General features: G+C 43.5%; 1 protein-coding gene across 2 annotated transcripts; it reads left to right on the top strand.

Annotated features, from left to right (window-relative positions):
• The first annotated feature begins 249 nt into the window (after positions 1–249).
• LOC105566205 (protein Wnt-10a) lies at positions 250–19,574 on the top strand. 2 transcript variants are annotated; one of them, XM_012020027.1, is made up of 5 exons: positions 1,019–1,035; positions 1,125–2,211; positions 9,355–9,605; positions 15,688–15,971; positions 17,979–19,574. In XM_012020027.1, exons 2-5 carry the CDS (start codon positions 2,105–2,107, stop codon positions 18,492–18,494), a joined length of 1,158 nt encoding a protein of 385 aa, XP_011875417.1. In that variant the 5' UTR covers positions 1,019–1,035; positions 1,125–2,104; the 3' UTR covers positions 18,495–19,574. The 2 variants fall into 2 exon arrangements, with proteins under 2 accessions (XP_011875416.1, XP_011875417.1); XM_012020026.1 differs by having other exon boundaries at positions 250–2,211.
• The last annotated feature ends 1,794 nt before the right edge of the window (positions 19,575–21,368 follow it).

The raw sequence follows: 21,368 nt of genomic DNA, 5'->3' as shown, positions 1-21,368 counted from the left end.
CGGTCTATGGTCAATGCATTTTTCCGTCTTCCTCTTTCTCGCGCGCGTTCCACCGCCATTATTTCTCTCTTTCCATCAGTCTCTCATCGTCACGTCGTCCTTGTCTAGGTGGTTCTGTTTGCCTCTCTTCGTCTCTCGCACCGAATCTCGGGGTGGTGGCCGATGGTGGTGGTGGTCGTGGTCCGGATGGTGGTGGCTATGGTGGGGGGGTAGTTGGTTCCTTCGTGCCTATACTGCTCCCTATCTTCCTTTCTCTCCCTATGGGAGGGCGAGGAGGGCCCCCGTAGCCGCGCACTGCGCACCGAGTTCATCATAGACAGAGCGATCTCCCTGACAGCTCCTCGTCGGTCTTGAACAGAGGCGGAATCATCCAGATTCTGTCTATCTCTCCGACTCTACAGTAGCGCGGTGTCGGTGTCAGCGAGCATAGGAGGGATAACGACAGTGCGTGACCTTCTCGCGTTCCTCGACCGGGGCGACTTGTCTCGATCACCACACTCGTTCCAATTCATTGTGCTCTCAGACGCTCGCGAAACTTCTTACTATTTCCTCTGTCTCACCCGCAGCTCTTCGACAAACGGCCTATCTTCGATTATACCCTTTCCCCGACGTGAATCTTTTCACCCCTCAAACGCGGATCCGTTAACACCTCTACTCCTGGAGTCCCTCACCAAACGGATTCTCTTCTTTTCCTCCCCTCCAATCCGACCCTCCACGTTTTCCTCTTCCGCAATCCTCAAAGCCTCGCCTGGCTCTGTCGTCACCGTCACACTGTGCGTGACGATCGCGGGAAGTTTGCTATTTGACTGTTTGCACGAGCGGAGCGAGAGATAGGCGCGGTTACGAGGGAGAGAGGAAGCCACGGTGGAAGAAGAGGCGGTGGTTGAAGAGAAAGAGGAAGAGGACCTGTAGCCGAGAGACGGGGAAGGGGGAAGATGGTCCGCGTGTGGGAGGAGTAGGAGGATCCAGAGGGCAACTTTTCTTTTATTTGAGCTTGACACTTCGCCGCGAGCGCACATACACCGGAAGTACCGAGTAAGTCATCAAGCCCTTCTCTCTCCTTCTGCCCGATACATCGAAAGATTGACTGATTTGTCTGGATCTCGTTTTACCGACGGAAGCAGGTAAAAGAAGAGGAAGATTAAAACGTGTTCGGAGGGTGAAAGAACGACACGATGTTACCGGATCTTCGGATAGATTTTGCCGAGAAGGGTGTCGTGAGCTACAATTTCGGGGTGCAAATCGGATAAAGCAATTGTCCAAAGGTAATCTATGTTAAAGTACTCATTCGGCGCCGAAGAGAATGCCAAAGACGAGACTAAAGCCGGTGCAACAAAGACTGTAGTGATAGTGACCTCGACGAAACTTGGCGTACACTAAGTTACGATTTTTTTCCACGTTTCGTTCTTGGAGAACCTCGACAGTATTTTCCTCCAAAGATAAGTGTATCCAAAAATGAAATTTCACCAAGTCACTTAAAGCAAATTTCACGTACTTATCGACAAGCGCAACGGAGCTCTAATGGGAACATACGTGTAAGTGGTTCATCCAAGCGAAGAGTGATTACCAGACGAACGAGTCACGAAAAGGTGATTACACGTCGAGAACGAACCTCGTCATTCAGCGAGCAAGCGAGACGACGCAATAAGCCGGCACGAGAGCCGGAATCGTGACGCGTATACGTTCGATGAGTCGCCCGATCGCCGCGGAATATTATTGTCCCAGGGTAGTTTTCGAAACGCACCCTCGAAGCAGCAAAACTGGGAGCTCTCGAATCGTACGGAACGTCAAAGGAGAAGCGCCGGTGCCCGGGGCGAGGAGGAGTTCTCGACGCGTGCCAGGCTGCTGATCACAGGCACCGCGACGAGAAGAGTAGGAGAGGGACTGGAGAATATAGCGAGAGAAAGAGAAAGGCAAACGCGGAGGGAGCGAGAGAGAGAGAAAGAGAGATAAAGGACGGGAGCAGCTTCAGCATCATCTCGAACGAGGGGTTCTTCCGTTCGGGTGCTAGGGGTGTGCAACCCTGGACGAAGGGTTGCACTCAACTCTTTTAAAGTGGGCAAACCGCGCAAAGAAGAGAAAACGTCCTCGGGGCGATGACAGGATGCCTCCGACTCGTACAGGACGTGCATACGAGGGACCGCCATCCAGGATCGCCACCAGGATCGGCCCGACCGTCGCCCTGCTGCTGATTCTCCTCGAGCATCGCCGGTGAGCATCTCTATGATCTAATTCCTCGATTGAGGAAATCTCCTTACTCTATTCAAACAACTTGAACATATTTGTCAAAATATATCACAGCTAGTGAACAAATAGCATGTATCTTGTATTCGTAAATATCTTTCGGTTTGTACCGATTTTAGCAGAGACGCCTTCCATTTTTCAAATAGAAAATACATATCGCCATAATGTATCTCCGGCTTCGGGTGTAAAATGTCGGAAATGTAATTTTTCTAATTTCATCTGCGATTAAAATACAGCATCAGAACGATCTCTTGTACGTATTTGCAAAATAACTGTCCAAGTACGTGCTCACATTCTTAAATTATGCAAGTACGTGTTCATTACACGTTCCTTGTTCGCTGTATCGTAGCCAATCTGTTTTCGCCTAAGCACCCGATCCGCCCTTCGTGATTGACTAGCAATTCACGTCTCTACGATCTCTGAGGTATCCTTTTCTCATTCTCCTCGTCTTCTTTCTTCCCCGTCACTTCGCACTTCAGCATTGCCGTGAAAACACTCTTCCGGAGAGGGCCCGTTCTCCCCCGTATCTCGATCCATACGATACTCCGATGCGCCGCGATGCACCATAATGCAGACGTCAAAACGTCACTCTCGCCCGCTTTGTCCGTCCGTTGCGACGGAGCGCTACAAATCGCGAACTCGCTCACGAAATGCACGTTGTCCGGCCCGCGATGAAAAGTACACGACAATGTCACGGGACAACCGAGAAGAAGCTGCAGCGAGCAACGGGCTCGCCGTGTCTAATCTCGCCAAGAAAAATTTACGAGCGCGGTAGCACGGCCGGCTTCTTCGCCCTCTTTTTTTTCCACGGTGCATCTTCTGTACCTGTGACGCATCTCCTCTCTTGACTCCTCTCTGTCTCTGCGGAAAGGACCCGTCAATAGGGTGTGCTTCTTCGACCCGGCGGTCGTATCGACGGTTCCATGGAGGCGCACAATGACGAAGTGCAAATAGACCGTTCCAACCGAGCTCCGCTTCACGAAGAATGAATCCCGCTGTGATCTTTATTATACCTCTCGGTAATACTAATCACGCCTTGTGCGCCAGGATCGTCCTGAACGAATCTTTTTTTTCGCAAGAAGCGTACCGGTGAGGCGACGATTTCTCAGGCAATGGTCAGCTCACAAATTGAAAAATAGATCGCTTTAGTACGGCTTCGGGGGACGTGTGCAAATGCGCGTACAAAACAGTTAGAAAACTGCATAGACTGTTAAAAATTTCTTCAACTGTGTTACAAGAGACTGGTAGGAAATCTCAAGTCGAACGGCAAGTGCACATGAATTTAGATAAAATTATTAGCGTTGCTTCCCTCTCTCTCTCTCTCTCTCTCTCTCTCTCTCTTTCTTTCTCTCTCTTAAAGAGTACCTTGGTATTTTACATTAATAATATTACCATAATAATATTCTCTTTCATTAATTTATATAACTTTTAAGATTCTCATCATGAAGCCGTTACGTTGATAAATAACAAGATTGCCGCTTAGTAAAGCTTTCAATCGCAGACGCTATAATCATAAAGTCCAGTATCGCGCGTGTAAAAGTGTCAAGTAATTAATTTTATAATCGCGGACTCTCGTGATGCTACGTTCCGCGTTTGTTAACGTCCCCGGCGCTTAGTATCGTACCAGATAATCGCCAGTGATTCGCCGCAAGTTCTCGAAATATATACACACAAACGATTCTTCGTCAATGGTGACAGCTTTGATGGCCTCTTCCCCGAGACCCATGCGGCTTCTTGTAAATAATTACGCCTAGCATCCGGGAACAGAACGTGAGTTCGTGCGTGTGAATAGATTCCACGTACATGCACTTGTGCATGCCGGACTTACAGGACGACATTGAATTACGGTTATGATGATATAATAGTCAATAAACTGGTTCGCGCGCGTCATTAACGTCTTGACACGCGTGCACGCGGTTTTCCCCGATATACGCCGTGCATTTCTTTTATACGGACACGCATAACGCAAATAGATCGTGGCAAGAAAATATGTGATGACAGAATTTGAAATGCTATATTTCAAATCTTATAGGACTGGCAAGATATTTATTATTTACTGTCGATTTGTATCAATTTACTGATACTATTGATGCTTTGCTAGATGTTTTGCTTCTGGACCACGCGGTGAATTTAAATTGGCATCTTTTAATTTAATGTTGTGAACAATTAGTGTCATATGTTTTGTGGCATTACGGATTGTGATCCTGTTGTCAAGTAACAAAGCTAACACCGATGATTAGCTTTTTGAACATTGAATTGAAAAGCTATCACCGTGTGGGCCAAGTTCTAGTTTCAAAAAATGTGTAGCCAATCACCTTGCAGTTTTCATGGAATAGCTGCAAGTTGAGGAATCAAAGTCTAAATGTTCACCACTGTACCGCTTGCGATGTAACCATTTGGATGTAACTATTGGATGTAATTATACATTGAATTAAATGACTCACGTACTGACAACCGCGTAATACTCTCATTGCCCTGTTACTTCCTATTATTTTTATTAACATAAGGAAACTGAGCTATAACTTTACAGTAAAAAATATTGTAACATAGTATTATATAAAATACAGTTTGTTTTTTATAAATCCCTTTGCAATATTTATCCGATTCATAGGTTAGCTACGCAAAATTATAAAAAATAGTGCAACAACTAGTCCCGGTCTCCCCTTTATTTAAATAACGTAATTTAAATAATGTAATTAAATAATGCAATTTAGAAGATTGATTACGATCAAATATTAGTTAGGCGAAATGTACGAATGAAATTTGAAGAAATCGTTCTAAGAAAACCCAGATGTGCGACAGTGTTGAACGATAATTCGCGATTACACCACTCGCGGTTTTGTGATATCATTTTCAAGAAATTCATATTATCGAAGAGGAGATAACGGAGTCCAAAATGTTTCTTAACAAATGAACAAGTCGTAACGCGAGTGCCCCCTGGGATCGCAAGTAATTGACGAACTAGATGAGAATCCAGTTTTATCGCCAAGTTACAGAACGCCATAACTTACGCGCTAGATACCATCTGCAGAACGTAATTCGCGGCCTATCGCATTCCCGACAATGTACTCGCCGAGAAATCGATTTACTCTCATAAGATCGAGGGAAGAGCGAGGCACCACGATATCTACCGCAGGTATTCTCGCGGATCGGATCGTGAAAAAAGGCGAGCTTCTCTCTCTTTTCTACCGGGTATATCCCATTAGACGCGAAATTCCGCGCCGTGTTCCTCTCTCATCTCCAGCAAGCAGGACGGACAGGGGAGGCGGGGGAGGGATTAAATAAAACACGTGCATCCCCGCGTTGTCGCCATCTTGGATTCTTCTGCGACCCCTTAGATTATTGCAAAAATGCGGGACACGCGCTCGCGTATCTCGTCTCCGATTTGCCCATCGGATTCCCGTGAGATCGAGTACCCGAATCGAAACTATAACGATTGCCGGTAAAAGCCTAATGCCGATCGCTTGTTCAATAAATCGATCTTGCTGCGTATTACTTGTCCTTTTAGGCCTTCAAATGTAACTTTAAATGCACGTAACTCTTAAACGAGGGCTTGATATCTCTTCTAAAGTAAACGATCTTTAATTTATTTAAAATCTCATCTTCTACTCAGGACTGTGTACGAGTGGATAATCGATTATCTATATTTTTTAACACTTTACAATTATGACGATCTCGTAGAAAAGCATTCAATCCTTTAAACCGCAGGTAAAACGTTTTCGTGGTATCGTTGGTTTGAAAATTATCCAAAGTTTGTTCATATCTGTATATACACAGCGAGAAGAGATCGTCGCGTACTCCGTGCAACGTGCGGCATCGCCGCTCATTTTTAATCGCGCATACCTAAGAGACGCGTTGAAAGAGATTACCCTCTCGGTGGATTAAAGATCAATGCAATAGCTGTAAACGCTGTGATAATCGTAGCGATTAGCGAACAAAGTTTTGCGGCCTCAACGGGACGGTCGCGCTGAAAAATTCGACGGAATAATCGCCTTACGTACTCGGCTCGTTTCTTATTCGCGAAGTGAGACGCATGCCCGAGCGGGGAAGCCGAGAGGTAGCGAAAGGAATCTCTTGATACAATCCAACTTCCTCCGCAGGTACGCGGTGTCTTCCGTAATTTGTTGGGGGAGTTAAGATCATTAATCTGCTTTCGGTAGATCATCAATAGCGCGAAAGATAGCAGCGGTGCAACGGTGTACCGGTAATGGGAGCTCTCAATAACCTCCGCGACCCTAAAACCCCCGCGCCCCGTCGCCCTTCTACTCCGTTCTTTCCCACACTACGTAGTATCGCGCCACAGAACGTTCTTTTTTTTCGTTATATTTTTTTCTTCTTATTGCTGCCCATTCTCGCCGACCCCTCTCTCCTGTCTCTGTCCCCCTCGAGTCCGCTGTCGCCGAACTTCTCCGTCTTACGCTCTGCGTTCACGCGGGTGCTATACACAGCTTTTACTTTAGAAGAAGCTCGTCCGCTAATTTGTACCCGCAGATAACCGAGCGACCCACGAAGAGAGCCTCGGCGCACAAGACACCCTGCAGGACCCCACGACTCTCCACCGAGAACCTCTTCGTGAAAAAAAATAAACTGCCCCGAGACCGCTGCGAGCAGATTAATGATCGTGGGGAGGGCTACGACGATTTTTTCGCGCTGTTGACCAATCTTGCGGGTTCCAATGATCGTCGATAGGAGGCTTTGACCGTATCTCCGCGTTTTAACGGCCTACGTTAATTGTCGCGAAATTATTATTCTGCGGTTATTTTGATTGTACGCGTTACGAGAAGATGTCGACATTCGCCGCACTGAATTCCTATCGTTTTCAATAATTCCGGGAATAGATTACTACGTAGGGAAATGGATTAGCTTTGTAGCAAAGTGGTAACCTTCGCTTCTGTTTTAACGAAAATAAAAATGCACTATTCAACTATTTCTCTTTTCACAAGAGCAATTTATCGAAGATTTCTAAAGTATCTTAACGAAATCTTGAAACTTTGAGGAAACGCAGCCCTCGGGAGCAGCTGGATCAATCCAAATCGATAAAAGAGTCGAGTTTATGGCTCACTATGCTAACTGTAAATCTGGCAGGTAATAAAAAAAGCTGTGGAAAAATTTCTAACGGCTCGTTCGTCTAGCCTTTTGATACGAGCACGTGGTAACAGAAAGCGACTGCGCTGGTCTCGCAGCGACAAACGAAGCGAACGAACAACCCTCTTCTCTCTCTCTCTCTCTCTCTTTCTCTCAATAGGTCGACGCACGCTCTCGAATACACGCGACCCAGACTGTGTATAGAACACGCACGCATGCACGCTTGCTTTTGCCGTTCCTTTTTTCACCTCGAAATTAATTAACACCCGGTACGCCGTAATACGCGGCCATTAGGCAGCAGCCGTCGCTTAAGATAGCGCTTTAAGAGCTCTCTTCCGAGAGATGGATGCCGTTATCGCGACCGAACGGGGGATGCGGGACCAGGACAGGACGGAGGGTGAACCAGGGGGAGCCGAGAGCGCGCACCGGACCCTTCCATCCGGCATCTCTCCTCCGCGCGAACGCGCGGAGGATGGCAGGGAACAGACGACAAGATAGAAACGGTTTTATCGGCTCTTTGAGAACGTTCGCACCTCTTGACCTCGGCCTCGTAAAACCGAAGGAAAGCGGACGCTCGCGTGCGGTGCACGCGTGCGCGAAAGTGCCCGCTGTGCAGCCGCGCGCGACCATAAACCGGTGCTCCAGACCGCCGCGATTAGTGCCGCACCGTACAGATTCGAAGACGCGAGCCGGCTCTCGATATTCGATGCCCTCGCGCGCCTGGCACTTCCATTAACATTCCGAATGTGAAATTTAGAAATCGCCGCTTAAAACAAACATCGTATGCTATCCATTTTTCCGTTAATTAAATAGGTACGCTAAAAGCTATCGCAATTAAGCGATACATAAACAGGATACCAAATGGATACAAATAGTTGGAAAAGTAACGTGGTTATTTTTCGAATTCGTTGCGGGCGAGGGTAAAATTGTACAAGTGACCGAACGGATTGAACCGAGTAGCTCGTTTCAGAGAGGAATCCAAGTGTCCTTCTATTCACACGCCCGTCGTAAAACATCCATGTTTTCTAGTATCTCAATACCGACAATTATCCGTAGTGTAATTGCTTGCACACCGTTATCAGCGCAGAACTCGACGATAATCAGTTTCGCGAGTTTAACCGGCTGGCGAGCTTGACCGGCTGCTTCCCTGCTTCCGCACGTCGTCACTAATTACACTCGACACATGCTAAACTAATATGTACGTTCGCAACTGAGAAGAGAAGTAACGGCGATGAAAAGACTGTAATGCGAGTATCTAACCTGGCGGTAAATACTTGTGTAGCTTATCACACACTTTCATTTTGGTTAATTTCTTGGTAGAGATATAATTCTCAGAGACTTGGAGATATTGAAACATACGTAAAATGAAGTAGGTAAGCTACCCTCAATCCTAACTTGGCGTTCATTAGTGCCCATCTACAATAGAGATTTAAATCCCAAGCCTTAAGAAATTGACTAATCACAGTCGCGTATTCTACCGTTGGTTAAACATTGGCCCAATACAACCAAGTATTGGGCCAATGTTTAATTGGTCCATGCACTGTGCCACTAGGGTACGATCCGCGTTAACGATCGGAAATTCGATAATTGAGATAAATAAAAGAGAAGAGTATCAATTGAGAACGATAGAAGATCATGGGCACGGACAATCTCTTTAGTCATATTTTCCTCTTTATTTCACAGTCAGCATCATTCAAATCAATCGAGCGCAGCCGCTCTCACGGAAAAATTATATGCCTCACTTGCGAAATTAATTGCGCGTGACATTAATTATGGTTTTAAGTAGATAACTTTAAAATAACGTATACGCACTACGCACATTGTGCGATTTTTGTATTAAGCATAGAAACGGAAAGAGATCGTTTATTTCGTTACGTGTTTCCCAACTCATCCAATCTCGAGCAAAAACGAAGAGACCTCCAATTTTTACGTATTTAATCGCATGACCTAGTAATCTTAACGATAACCGTTTATGGCAATCGAAGAAATGACCCAAGTCGATTATCACTGTGCTACCTTTTTCAGGGCAACCTGCTTAATGAGCAATTCCGTGGATGATTGGGTGAGCGGCGCTGTCGTCTGTAATGGCATTCCAGGATTGACGAAAGAGCAACGCGAGCTTTGCCACAGAAATCCCGACGTTACCGTAGCCGCGATGAAGGGGCTGCAATTGGCCATATCCGAGTGTCAGCATCAATTCATGTGGCACAGGTGGAACTGTTCGTCCCTCACACCCAGCAGCCGAACGCAACAGAGCAGTGTCCTTCTTCAACGAGGTACTAAGAATACTTAACGGGCGAAATTATCTGATCAGATCTGAACTTGCGATTAATAATCTACCCGCCCGCTAATGGCGTATTAATGTTTCCTGGATCGTTAAATTCGTCTCGGTTCGCGCTATAAATGAACGAAATATAAGATCTCATTAAGAAACTGCAGGCTGCTACAATTACGTGAAAAATAGTAAGACGGGTGAAAGTTTTTATGCCGCGAATATTCTAGTTTCCTCGAAACATAATGAGATTTTAAATGTCCTAGGTAATTCTTAGAATATACAAGATTAAATTGCACCACATTCTGTATTCATAGCAAATAATTCTTATGGTTCCTAATTCGTTTTGAGGGGGGGGGCATTGTACTGAATGCTAAATATAGCATTTAAAATTAATTAGAAATCGTTCATCGATTTAAATAGTGAATTTGCGGGGCGACAATATTCCATCTAAACGAAACTGCGTTAAGTCCAAAAAGAACAGGACAGGTGGAAAAGCGCCGTATATGAATGCACATATTAAATTAAAATTATTGGGCTATCTACATCTTGCTCGGACCTATAAGGCGTTCTCGTTTGTTAAATTCGTTTGGCCTATGAGTGGAGTACACAGTTGAAAAATTTGTGTTAAATTTAACAGATATCACATGTCCACACAAATTTTTGTGTTAATTTAACATAATATGGATATGTTAAATGATAACACTAATACTCTGTTAATATTTTAGCACCAAAATAAATGCGAATCTTAAAATAATTTAAAAAATAAATTTTCTGTAAAATTAACATATTTTTAATGATAAAAAGAATTTAAAAAATGTAACTTTTACATTTTACAGATGTAATAAGTCAAATGACGATTCGAAATCACTCTAACTTATGTTATATAGAAATAAAAGCAACATTTTCTGTAAATTCTGTAAATGTTAACAGATAAATCTTGTTACTAATAACATAGAACATATGTATTGTGTAAGATTAAGAAATAAGTATACATTGTGTTGTTTTAATATTTCTTTTCAGTTATTTTAATAATTTTACATTTGAGGTCAATTAACACAAGAGCAATATGTTAAATTAACACATGAATGTGTTAAACATTTAACACAAAAATTTTAACCGGCATTTTCTTTAACAAGAAAACACAAATTTTTCAACTGTGTAGAGCCGAAAAGAAGTCAACTATCAGAAATTCCACCATCGACGTCACTTGATTAGATACGATATGCCTGATTGGCAATTCTCGATATCTCAAGTTCGAAAAGCCAGGCATTCCTGCCTGTTTGTGTACAGTATATAAATCGCATATAATGCGCTGAACAAGTGAAGTCTACCGGAAAATTGTACGATGGTATTTCGCGTCTAGGAATAAACGTCCTGGGTGATTTCTCATCGTGTAATCGCTGCATACGGGTTCCTTGGGGATACAAAGTGGAATCTTTTACGACGTCGTTGACGGGACGGCGTAGGCGAGGCAAGGCGAGACGACGCGTTTCCTTAAATCAAAGCGCACGGCGCAACCTACCCGCGGCAGACCCCGAAAACCTGTCCCAATTCCATAAGAAGACCCTGCCCCCACGGTCGGCCTATTCCGGTGTGACATATAAATTCGTCGTGGCGCGTACGTGCGCCGCAAGAGGAAACATATATCGTGTCGGACGAATGCGCGAGAGCGCGACATCGGGCGCACCTGACCTGAAAGCTTAAGCTCGTCCGCAGACCCGGGGGCCCAGCTTCTCCCATCCGGCCCCTCGTTATCTGCCTCCGTGGATCGGTACGCCTTTTCTTGCTCGCGAGCCAGGAGAAGGTGTCGATTCCATGACTTTTTCAGGAGTTATGTAAAGCGACCCGCGGGACCGATCGTAGAATTCTAACAAGATCACTTCAAGTTCGCTCTCTTTCACGAACGTAATCCCTTTTCTTCGCTTTTCGCGAAATAGCAAACCGCATTGTTCCTGTCGCGTTAATTCTGTTCGGTTTGTCGCAACATGTTCAGCACGTTGACATGTTTTACGAATGGCACGTCGTTCTTCATTCAACAAAGCTGCATCGCTCGCACGAAAGTTTACGCCCAGCGAGAACTTCCTCGTATTCATCTTACTACGAGACCAAGCGGGTGAAAGATTCGCGATTCACCGATTATCCGTAACATTGGCAACAACCGATCCTCCATTATTAGATTTTGCTTCTACAGTCAGAGGGCAATAGCTTCCGAGAAGCTTGTACCTTACCAGGCGCGACTAACAACCACTGTCCCTTTTTAAAATATCGATGGCCAGGTGGAGAGATGGTCCGCGATCATTTGAGAAATCCACCGTGTCAAATTTGGGCCTCGGGTCCGGCATCTCTCGAGAAGGAGAGCCGTTCATAGCTCAAGTCACTCAGACACGGTTCTTTTGCCCTCTCGTTGCTCTGAACGCTGCTTCCCCCCTATCCCGGCTTCTCTCGCCTATCGTCACGATTTCGTCGGCAAAACGACTTAATGTATTATGAAAAGTACACGGAACCGATCTTCAACCGCTCCGGCTGAAGCGCAGAGCCCACACAAGAAGATTTGGACCGGCTGTCGCGTTGCCCGTACCCATACAATGCTCCACAGCTGGATTTATAGATATAAATATATTTGATGGAAACATCAAAAAATGAGAAGATTCTTTTTTTTTCTATTTCTCAGACCATTTACTCAGATTACTCTCTTTGACCAGCAAATTCTGGTATCGAGAAATTCCACAAAAATGAGCTTGTGATCTCAATTGTGTACAATTCTCCTTTTGTAGTAACTAAAAAGTCGCTGAATATTCGTAGAAATAATAAACACTTCTTATACCCGAAAGGAAGAAAAACGATCTCATTAATTAAGTAAACTCGTTGCAGCATTTATATAGCCACAGTCTGGAGGCATAAGAGATATTAATATTTTTACACGAATTTATCGAGCGTACTCTATTGAGTCATCTAGACGACGATCAATTTAATTATAATACATAAATGTTCCAATACAGTGGATTTGCTAATAATTTGCAATAATTAATAATTGTGGGACAATTTATCGAATAACGATTTTTCATATTAATCGTCTTATCATGATGAGATATTAAGGAATAGCAATAGCAAAGTATCGACAGTCTTCAATTATTTTATCTCTTTTATATTTTATCAAGCGCGCAACACTAATTGTAACTCTCAAAATTTTTGTTAATAAAATTGTTAGTAAATATCCACAATGGGGTAAATGCTTCACTCCAAAAACTTTAGAGAGAAGATTAATAAAGATTCTTTAATGTCTTCTATACCGATATTTATAAAATGTTTGTCATATTTGTAGATACTTTGCTTACGTTTAAACCATCCAGATCGTGTTTCCACTGGCAATGGTTTGAAACTAGAGTGAAGATAAAACGTGAAAGTGAAGTTCTTCATTAATTGACGTAACTCGTTGAGCCCTATTTAATTTGACGTATCTTCGATAGACGAGCCGTGCCCGAAGGACACGCGTGTCCTCGCAGGGACCTCCCCGTGCACTATCTATTGAGTTATCTAAATAGCGATTTGGACCTGACACGCGGGAGTAGCGCAAGGCCTGCGCACCATTTGTCACTACGTCGCAGCGCCAAGGCTGCTGCGACGAGAAGGGAGCAGAAATCGCTGCGCGCGTTCCTCGGGATTCCTCCCTATCTTCCACTTCGGCTTCTCCACTGTCCGGCGAGAGGAGAGACGTACAACTACCCGCGGAGGATTTATTACGCGCTCCCTCCATCCCTCTCGCTGTCGAGGAACAACGACGGTCTTGCGGCACGGTAGCTATCTGCATTATAAAACAGCTGTTGCCAATAGCCGTATATAGCGAGAGCTTCCAACTATCTCTCCCGCTATAAGACCACATAAAGGGCCCTTCTCGTCCCGTCTCATTCCATCGAGCGACTTGCGCTTCTCGGCGTCGAGACTAGCATTCTGGGCGTCAGGTCGCGATCGATATACGTGCCGAAAACTAGTGGATCCACCCTGGTCTCATCCCCGGCGTTCCTATCGACCTGGGAAATCTCGAAGAAATGCTTTGGTCCGTGACGACCTTCGGGATTCACGGAGAAGTCTCTTTAACATCGTCGGTTGCGGTCAACGAATAGCGACGTAATCAGCTGCCAGCTGTCCGACTACCTTCTACGACGACTAACGATCAAATGGATCCATTTTGTCGCATGTTCTATTGTATTATTGTGTATGTTCAATAGTAACAGTTGACAATAACCGAAGGGCTCGCTCATTTGTCATTGATACTTATCAAGGCTTATACCGTGCCACAGTATACAATAGTAATGAAACCAAATTATATACGTTAAACTATCGGAAGCTTACGCGATTAGAATGAATATGTTATGTTTCTTTTCGTGTGCTTTATACGTTCTTTCACTTAATTTTCACAACTGTTTAGTCATCCGCGAATTGCATAAATTTTAAGCTTAAAAATTACCGATAGTTTTAATTTCCAAATTTCTCACTTTTCTGATTTTATAATTTTTCACGAATATTGTAAAACTGTGCGACAAGTCCCGAATAGGTTTTTCAACGCGATAAAGAAAGATAATGTAAGCATGAGAAATAAAAAGAGAATCATTCTATCTTGTACTTCAAGACAGAATTGGTCAAAGACAGGTACCCGTCGCATCGTTTATAAATTGACAACAGTTTCGCAACTGGTTGTCTGTCAATCGAGTCTGAACGATGTCTTGGAGGTTCTGGGAGACCCTGAAGACCCACAGAAAAACTGCATGTGACATTAATTATCGCAGTAAGCCGACAACTAATTCTTGGAAATACTGTCATCTAACTTTCATTTTGAATTCGTTCGCATTTTTCTTTTCCTCTAAGTACTATGAGAATACGCGCCATGATTTTACAGTGCAATGTCTTATTTCGATTTCAAATCTACACCTGCTGTAATATATCTTAAAACATTCGACTAAAGGACCAAAAGTTATGTCACAATGAAAAATGCATTATTGTCAAATATTGACAGTTCTAATTAGACGTTGAAAATTGAAGAAATTAGATATCTTCACGCTATTATGCTGTTGTCGCCATTAAAGTTAACAGGTGTTTCGCGGCGCTTCGCGATTTCCGCGTGGAATCGGGCGAGAAATCGCGATTTGTCCGCGAGGACGGAGTTTGGCATCGCATCGCTTCAGGCACCCCGTCGCGAGATCGTTTATACATGCGGACAGTGGATGCCCGCCGGCCGCCGCTGCTGATGGCCGCACTTTGTTTTGACGGACGGCTGAATAATCTACCTCTGAACTGCGCCTGATGGCTGTCTGTCTGTCGGCCCATCGTTTCGTTCTGTCCCGAACTCGCTACCGAAGTTCCTTCTACGGAAACTCGGCTTCCCCGGTGTCCCGCTGTCTCATGATCCTCTACCTTGTATCCGCGAGAGGAGAGGAGACCAAACGCGATATCGCAGCCTCGTGTATATTATCCACGTCGTGTCCGCCGGTGTCATTGGCGACGACCAGCAATTTGCTAACGGAGACAACTGACGGTACCGGATATCTTCCCGATGTGCTTCCTATCTCAACTATTTACAAGTACCATAATGATCCCAACTTTGTTACACCACCACGTTAGCTCTACCGTTCGTATCGAAAGACCAACGCGATATAATGCACGTGCGATAGTTATCCAAGTATTTTATTTTCCATACTACTAAGCGAATAAACGCTGTTTAAGAGATGGCATGGCGAGGGTGTGATCGAGTCTAAAGGGAGTGAGTGTAGAGACACGAGCAATCGTGTCAAGAAGCGGTCGCTGTAATAAAGCCCTAATTACCCCCCTTTGTACACACGATAAACCTTATTATTATTAACGTCGTCTAGGGGAGGGAAAACTTAAAAATCGCGTATTCGACAGTTCTGCGTACGGTCGACAACCCTTATCCGGGAAACATGGCAAAAAAATACAAGAAACTGAATGAAAAAAAAATGCGGCACCTTGTGCGTCAACTTGTAATAAATTACAAAAGATCCGATTAACTTTGTGACACTTTGGACAAAACAGGAATGGAATGGTCGACTATCGATCACATCCTATTACAGGCTACAGGGAGACGGCGTTTGCCTACGCGATTTCGGCAGCTGGTGTGGCGCACAACGTGGCTCGTGCCTGCAGCATGGGCCGCCTGCTCTCCTGCAGCTGCGATCCTTCGAGTTACATGGATAAAACGCCGACGAGTACCAGCGACGCCCAATGGAAGTGGGGTGGTTGCTCTCACAACCTCGAATACGGCATAGAGTTCTCGAGACAGTTCCTAGACACGCGGGAGAAAGCCGGCGACATACAGTCTACGGTGAATCTACACAATAATCATGCCGGTCGTCTGGTAAGCACTTACTTTCGCAACTTCGACATTGTTAAACTCTGAATACGGGCAACGCGGAAATGGGGAAGGAAGAAATATTACTTTTTTAATAATCCCAATGTTACACTTGCACTTCGATGTGTCACAATGTATTCGGGTGCAGAAAGTTTCTTTGAACTTTGACCTTGCATAGGCTTTTATTTAATTTCAAAGAAATGATTCCTCCCCCTCCCCTAACGAAAATTTCATTTGATTGAGACTGGACTCTCTAATTTATATCTATTTCTTCAAAGCAATTTTAGTAGAAGTAAAGAAAAACTTAGTAGATTCAAAGAAATATGATTTCAACGTTTCCCACTTGTTTGACCTAAATAAATCTTTTTTCTGGGTGTGAGTGAAAGTATTATATATATTTCAATGTGAGGAACGTACGCGACGAATTGGCATTCCCTTACGTAATCTTTAGATTTGAGAGAGCGCGAAACTTTAATGTTTCGAAATATATGTATTTGTTGAAGATATAATTACATGTATCTTCTGTGACACAGCTTACATAATTAAATTAGAGGAAATTGTCTAATTATTCAACTATCCAGTTCTTGCCTCAACTTTTCATTCCTGTCTTGCTCTCGTAAGATTCCTTCTGGCGATATTCCACTTATATATGTCGTTTTATAGACAAGCTACGTACATGTGCGCGAACATCGAACGATCCTATTGACGGAGAAAGCTGAGCTACATTTTAACATAAGTTATTACATCGAGATTATCGTCGTCTCATGGCGGTCTCCGTGTATCCCACGATAAATGATACGCCATCTTAAGGCAGGCGCGCGTAAGAAATGTACCGTTAAATGGTTGGCGGGGAATCCCGAGAGGAAGCGAATTCGCAATCGCGTGCCGCGTCCGTCCGCGAATAATGTAGCGCGCACGCCGCCGTGCGTGGGTCCGTGAGAGAGCTTCAAATTATCCTGCGCGCGATTCGCCTCTCTTCGTCCTTTCTTCATTGTTCTGTCTTTCCTCCGGCTTTTACTTTTTAGCGGTGCGCAGTCGTCTTCCTTCTCCCCCATCGTTGCGATAAAAGAGCGAAAAAGGAGCCAGAGAGAAAGATGAACGGAGAGAGGCGGCTCGAGAGAGAAAGGGAGGGAAGAAAAGAAGGCGAGAGGCCGGCTCTTCTCCTCTCCTTCATGGACCTCTCCACGCTCGCTCTCTCGCCTCGACGTTATTAAGACGAAGCCCCGGGCTGGACCACCCAGCCGTAGACTCATTAACTGTTTTGTACGCGACACCTCTTTGTTTAAAAGAAACTGGGCCCTCCTCTCTCCCCTCCCCACCTCTCTTACCCTCGTGGCCACCCTGCGCACCCCGCATGTCCGAACAACTCGTACCTGTTTGTACAGCGTGTTAGAACCGGCGTTTTTCAGCCAACGTCACAACGGCGGCATCGCGGATATCGCAATCCGAGGGAAGGATTCGATTCCGCCCGCCTTGTCCGCTGGACCGAGGGCCCAGCACGAAAAAGAGACCCCGACCGTAGCAGGCGCAAATGAAAAAGTCGATCGACCGTTTTGTACAAAGTCAACCGACGTGAAAGCGACTTTTTAGCGCAACTTCGTTCGCTCAGAACAGTCAATATACAAAGTGTTCCCCCAAGTTAAGTGCGGTTGACCGCGGTTTTTTTCATAGAGTCTTCAACCAATTTGGAATTGATTTGGATTTTACTCAACGAACATATGGAGGTTCTTGAGTAAAATAATAGGCGATTGATATAAAGGGTAGAAGTTTTCATTTTAGGGAAGTCCATTGGACGAGCTATTAAAGCCGTGACAGTAAATGATAATCCTTTTTAAAACTATTTAAATTCATACATCACCTATAAAACGAAGTACTTAACATTTAATTAATCTTGCGTCCAATTATCTCATTGCTATTCTATTCATAGTTGAAAGAAACGAAGCGAAAAGAGACCGACTCATAACCTTCGGATTCCAATTTGTATCATGATTAATCATTTCGACACAATTACAGGCGTTGGCGAACAACATGCAGATGCGCTGCAAGTGCCACGGCATGTCCGGGTCGTGTGAACTAAAGACCTGCTGGAAAATCGTCCCGGATTTCCGAGTAATCGGCAAGACTCTGAAGGACCGTTTCAGAAACGCCGTATTGGTGACGCAGAGCAATCTGGGCAGCGTGATACCGTCGAACAGGATTCGAGGATCGCGTCGAAAGCAAAGGCAAAAGAAGCATCGCGGGGGTGGCCGCAAGAGGAAACCTCGGGATCTCCCGAAACAACTTTACTATTACCAGAAATCGCCCAATTTCTGCGAGCAAGACCCAACAATCGACGTCGCCGGCACCGCGGGTCGTAGATGCAACAAGACCAGCACCGGCGGGGATGGATGCGCCAGTCTATGCTGCGGCAGAGGCTACAACGTGGTACGGCAGCGGCGAACGGAGCGGTGCGGATGCAAGTTTCACTGGTGCTGCTTCGTGCAATGTCAGAATTGCACGGTGGAGGAGTGGATCACGGTTTGCAAATGAGACGGGAATAAGGGAACGAAAAAGAAAACACGGAAGTCTAAGACTGACGGAGATTGACGGAGATTGACGCGAATTTTTTCTCCCCTCCTTTCCGCGATCGAGCCGACGAGAAAGATGCGACGACGAAACAAACGTTGGTTCGATAAGAAATCGGCTCCGGAGATGCGCGTCGAAGATGCGCGCGACGAGGCTATTTATTCACGAGGATCGATCAAGGGGCACATGTAAAATTAATAATGCGGTTCTTATTGGAATCAAAATTATCAGGCACCAATTTCTTCTCAACTATTGCGATTTCGGAGTACATTATCTGCTAACTTCGAATCTCCGCGAATGTACTAGGAAGCTAATAATCTTTGTTAACAAAACTAGATCAATTTCTACGAGGACCAAGGAGTCTTTAAATGCGATAATTATTATTATAGTTATAATTTATTGTACAATGCAATTTTTTACTCGTCGATGTATTCGTCCTGTTTCAGGACAAACATATCGGCAAACTGCGTAGTCTTTAGAGCAGCGCATTGATTGCACTTTTCGAAAATTTATTTATCTTGAACATTCTCAGTGAGAAAGTGAATTTTTATGCGAAATTTGTATGTCAGCGAAGAGTTCAATTTCGTGGATTATGCGTAAATGATTCTTGATGTAGCAAGAAAAACAAACCAGGCGAAACTGACTGACATAAATCGTGTTCTACTGAACGTCGATTATGGAAATTATACCAATCATCTACGAATGATTGAATTGGATAGCGAAGAAACATGAATCAATCGTAGAGAATCCAATCGCGCTCGAGAAGAGATCCTGCGCAAACTACTCCGTAATGGCGTGAGTAATATAAAATGATTCATAGGCTAAGTAAACTTATAATTTATTTATAACAACTATTTAATTAATATTTAATTTTATAACTTCTACGTGAACTGTAAAACCTCCAGCACAGTATTATTAGACGAAAGGCGTGTTCCTGTTTGAGGGACACGATTGTACACAATTTAATAATGCGCGTACAATAAAGAGAGTTCCTTCAAACGATATACCCGCATCCATTTTCAAGTGTATGTATGCCGAATTGTTATTGGCAGGTAAGCCAAATAACACTTTTCATTTTAAAACCATCTTCGGTATTTCTTTCCGATTGCTTCGTCCAAATCAGCGAGATATCTTTTCTTTTATCTTAAGGACTGTTACAACTGCATGCGCATTAGAAACTTGAAAAGATCTATGCCAATCCTTTAGACGGAAAAAAGCGCATTTAACTTAAGCCGCGGAGTTAACAATCAAGGCTAATCGTCTTACAACGTCATTTCTAATTATACTTCTGTCTGACAACACGCCTACACTGCTACTGTCCACTCATCAATATTACACCGTCTGTCTACCGTCATCTGATTGCCAGATTTAAACATCAGGCATATAAAGACATGCTATTAGATAAGTAATGACAAAAAACCAAGACGTATCAGCATATATTAAAAAACCATTTTATCAACTGGTTCTGCTAATCACTTGACCGTGAAACTTTTTGTAGTGGAGAAATGTTGGAACAATTCTTTTCATATATAACGTTTGTCTCTAATTATGTCAATCTTTTAATATAATAGTTCACGATGTTGCATATAATATAATAAAAATGCCATCTTTTAGTAGCACAGAAAATTATTATAAATGCCAATCATATTCCGACTAGATTCAAATTTCTTTGGACACGTCAATATAGTAGTGTGAATATTGTTTTTCTTATACGAATCGCTATAAGTCAAAGCGTGAACAGTGTAAATTTTATTATGAATAGCGACTGATCTTTCGTAACAAGCGATAGGACCGCGCAGAAAAATGCTAACGCAGAAGGGCGGCAACCGACGTATAGGGTCTAACCTGAAGGAAGATATCTAATGATCCGAAAGGTAAGAAGAAACAATGTATTGATTTTATATATGAAACGGTGTGAGCAAAAAAAAAGTTCCATGTTTCACGTAACTCGTACGTGATTGGCACAGATATGACTCATAAGAATCAAGCTCATCGATGGCGGTTCCAAGATAAATCCCCATGATAATCTTTCATAATACAGATAACAATTTTATCTTCATTTTATATTGCTATAATAATATATTCAATGATCTTCTTTATTTCGCGTGTGTTAACTTTGCACCCCAACGATGGTTGAAAAATTTCTAAGTCCGGAGGTCGAAAAATTTTTCAAAGTTCCGAGTAGTTCTGATTGGAATTCTAGGCAGTTCTCGACGAGTTTTAACGGAAAGTCTTATGGCGCACAGCGCTTAAGTGACTCAATTCAGAGATACGCGTCATTTTTTACTAGTTTCTAAAATGTCATTTAAAGTGTGTAACTTTTTATATTTGCGGTTAAAAATTTTTTTCGATAGCGAGAACTCTTCGAAATAAACGTAATAACAATATAAATCACTCAGAACTATTGTATCTCAAAATAAAATTTTCAAAGATTTTTATTATTTTTTTAATTAACCGAAAAATTTTTTTATGTATCAGGAACTCTAGATAATCGCAAAATGAAACTATTAGACCATTCAGAACTATTCGATCTCAAATTTCGATAAGAAGTTGGCACCCGATTTTTTACATTTTAATTTCTGATCGTTAATCAGCAGAACTCTTTTTATTAAAGTATTGGAAACTCTTAAACTCTTCAAAAAGAAGCGGGAACTCCAGTCAGAACTACAAAATTTTTAAGTTGGGGTGCAAAGTTAACACATGCCTTTATTTCATAATGTCGCTTCAATACCCAATGGTAATTTTCAGAGTTGGGAAGTAACTCGTTACTTGTAACGAAGTTACAGTTATAGTTACTTCTTTTTGGCAACTCTAACTTAACTTCGTTACTTTTTCTCT

This window comes from Vollenhovia emeryi, unplaced genomic scaffold (assembly GCF_000949405.1).
Source record: "Vollenhovia emeryi isolate VEMERY1.0 unplaced genomic scaffold, V.emery_V1.0 DF939146.1, whole genome shotgun sequence".
Classification (NCBI taxonomy): Eukaryota; Metazoa; Arthropoda; class Insecta; order Hymenoptera; family Formicidae; genus Vollenhovia; species Vollenhovia emeryi.
Note: the sequence above shows the minus strand (reverse complement) of the source record. Positions and strands in the feature narration are given on the sequence as shown.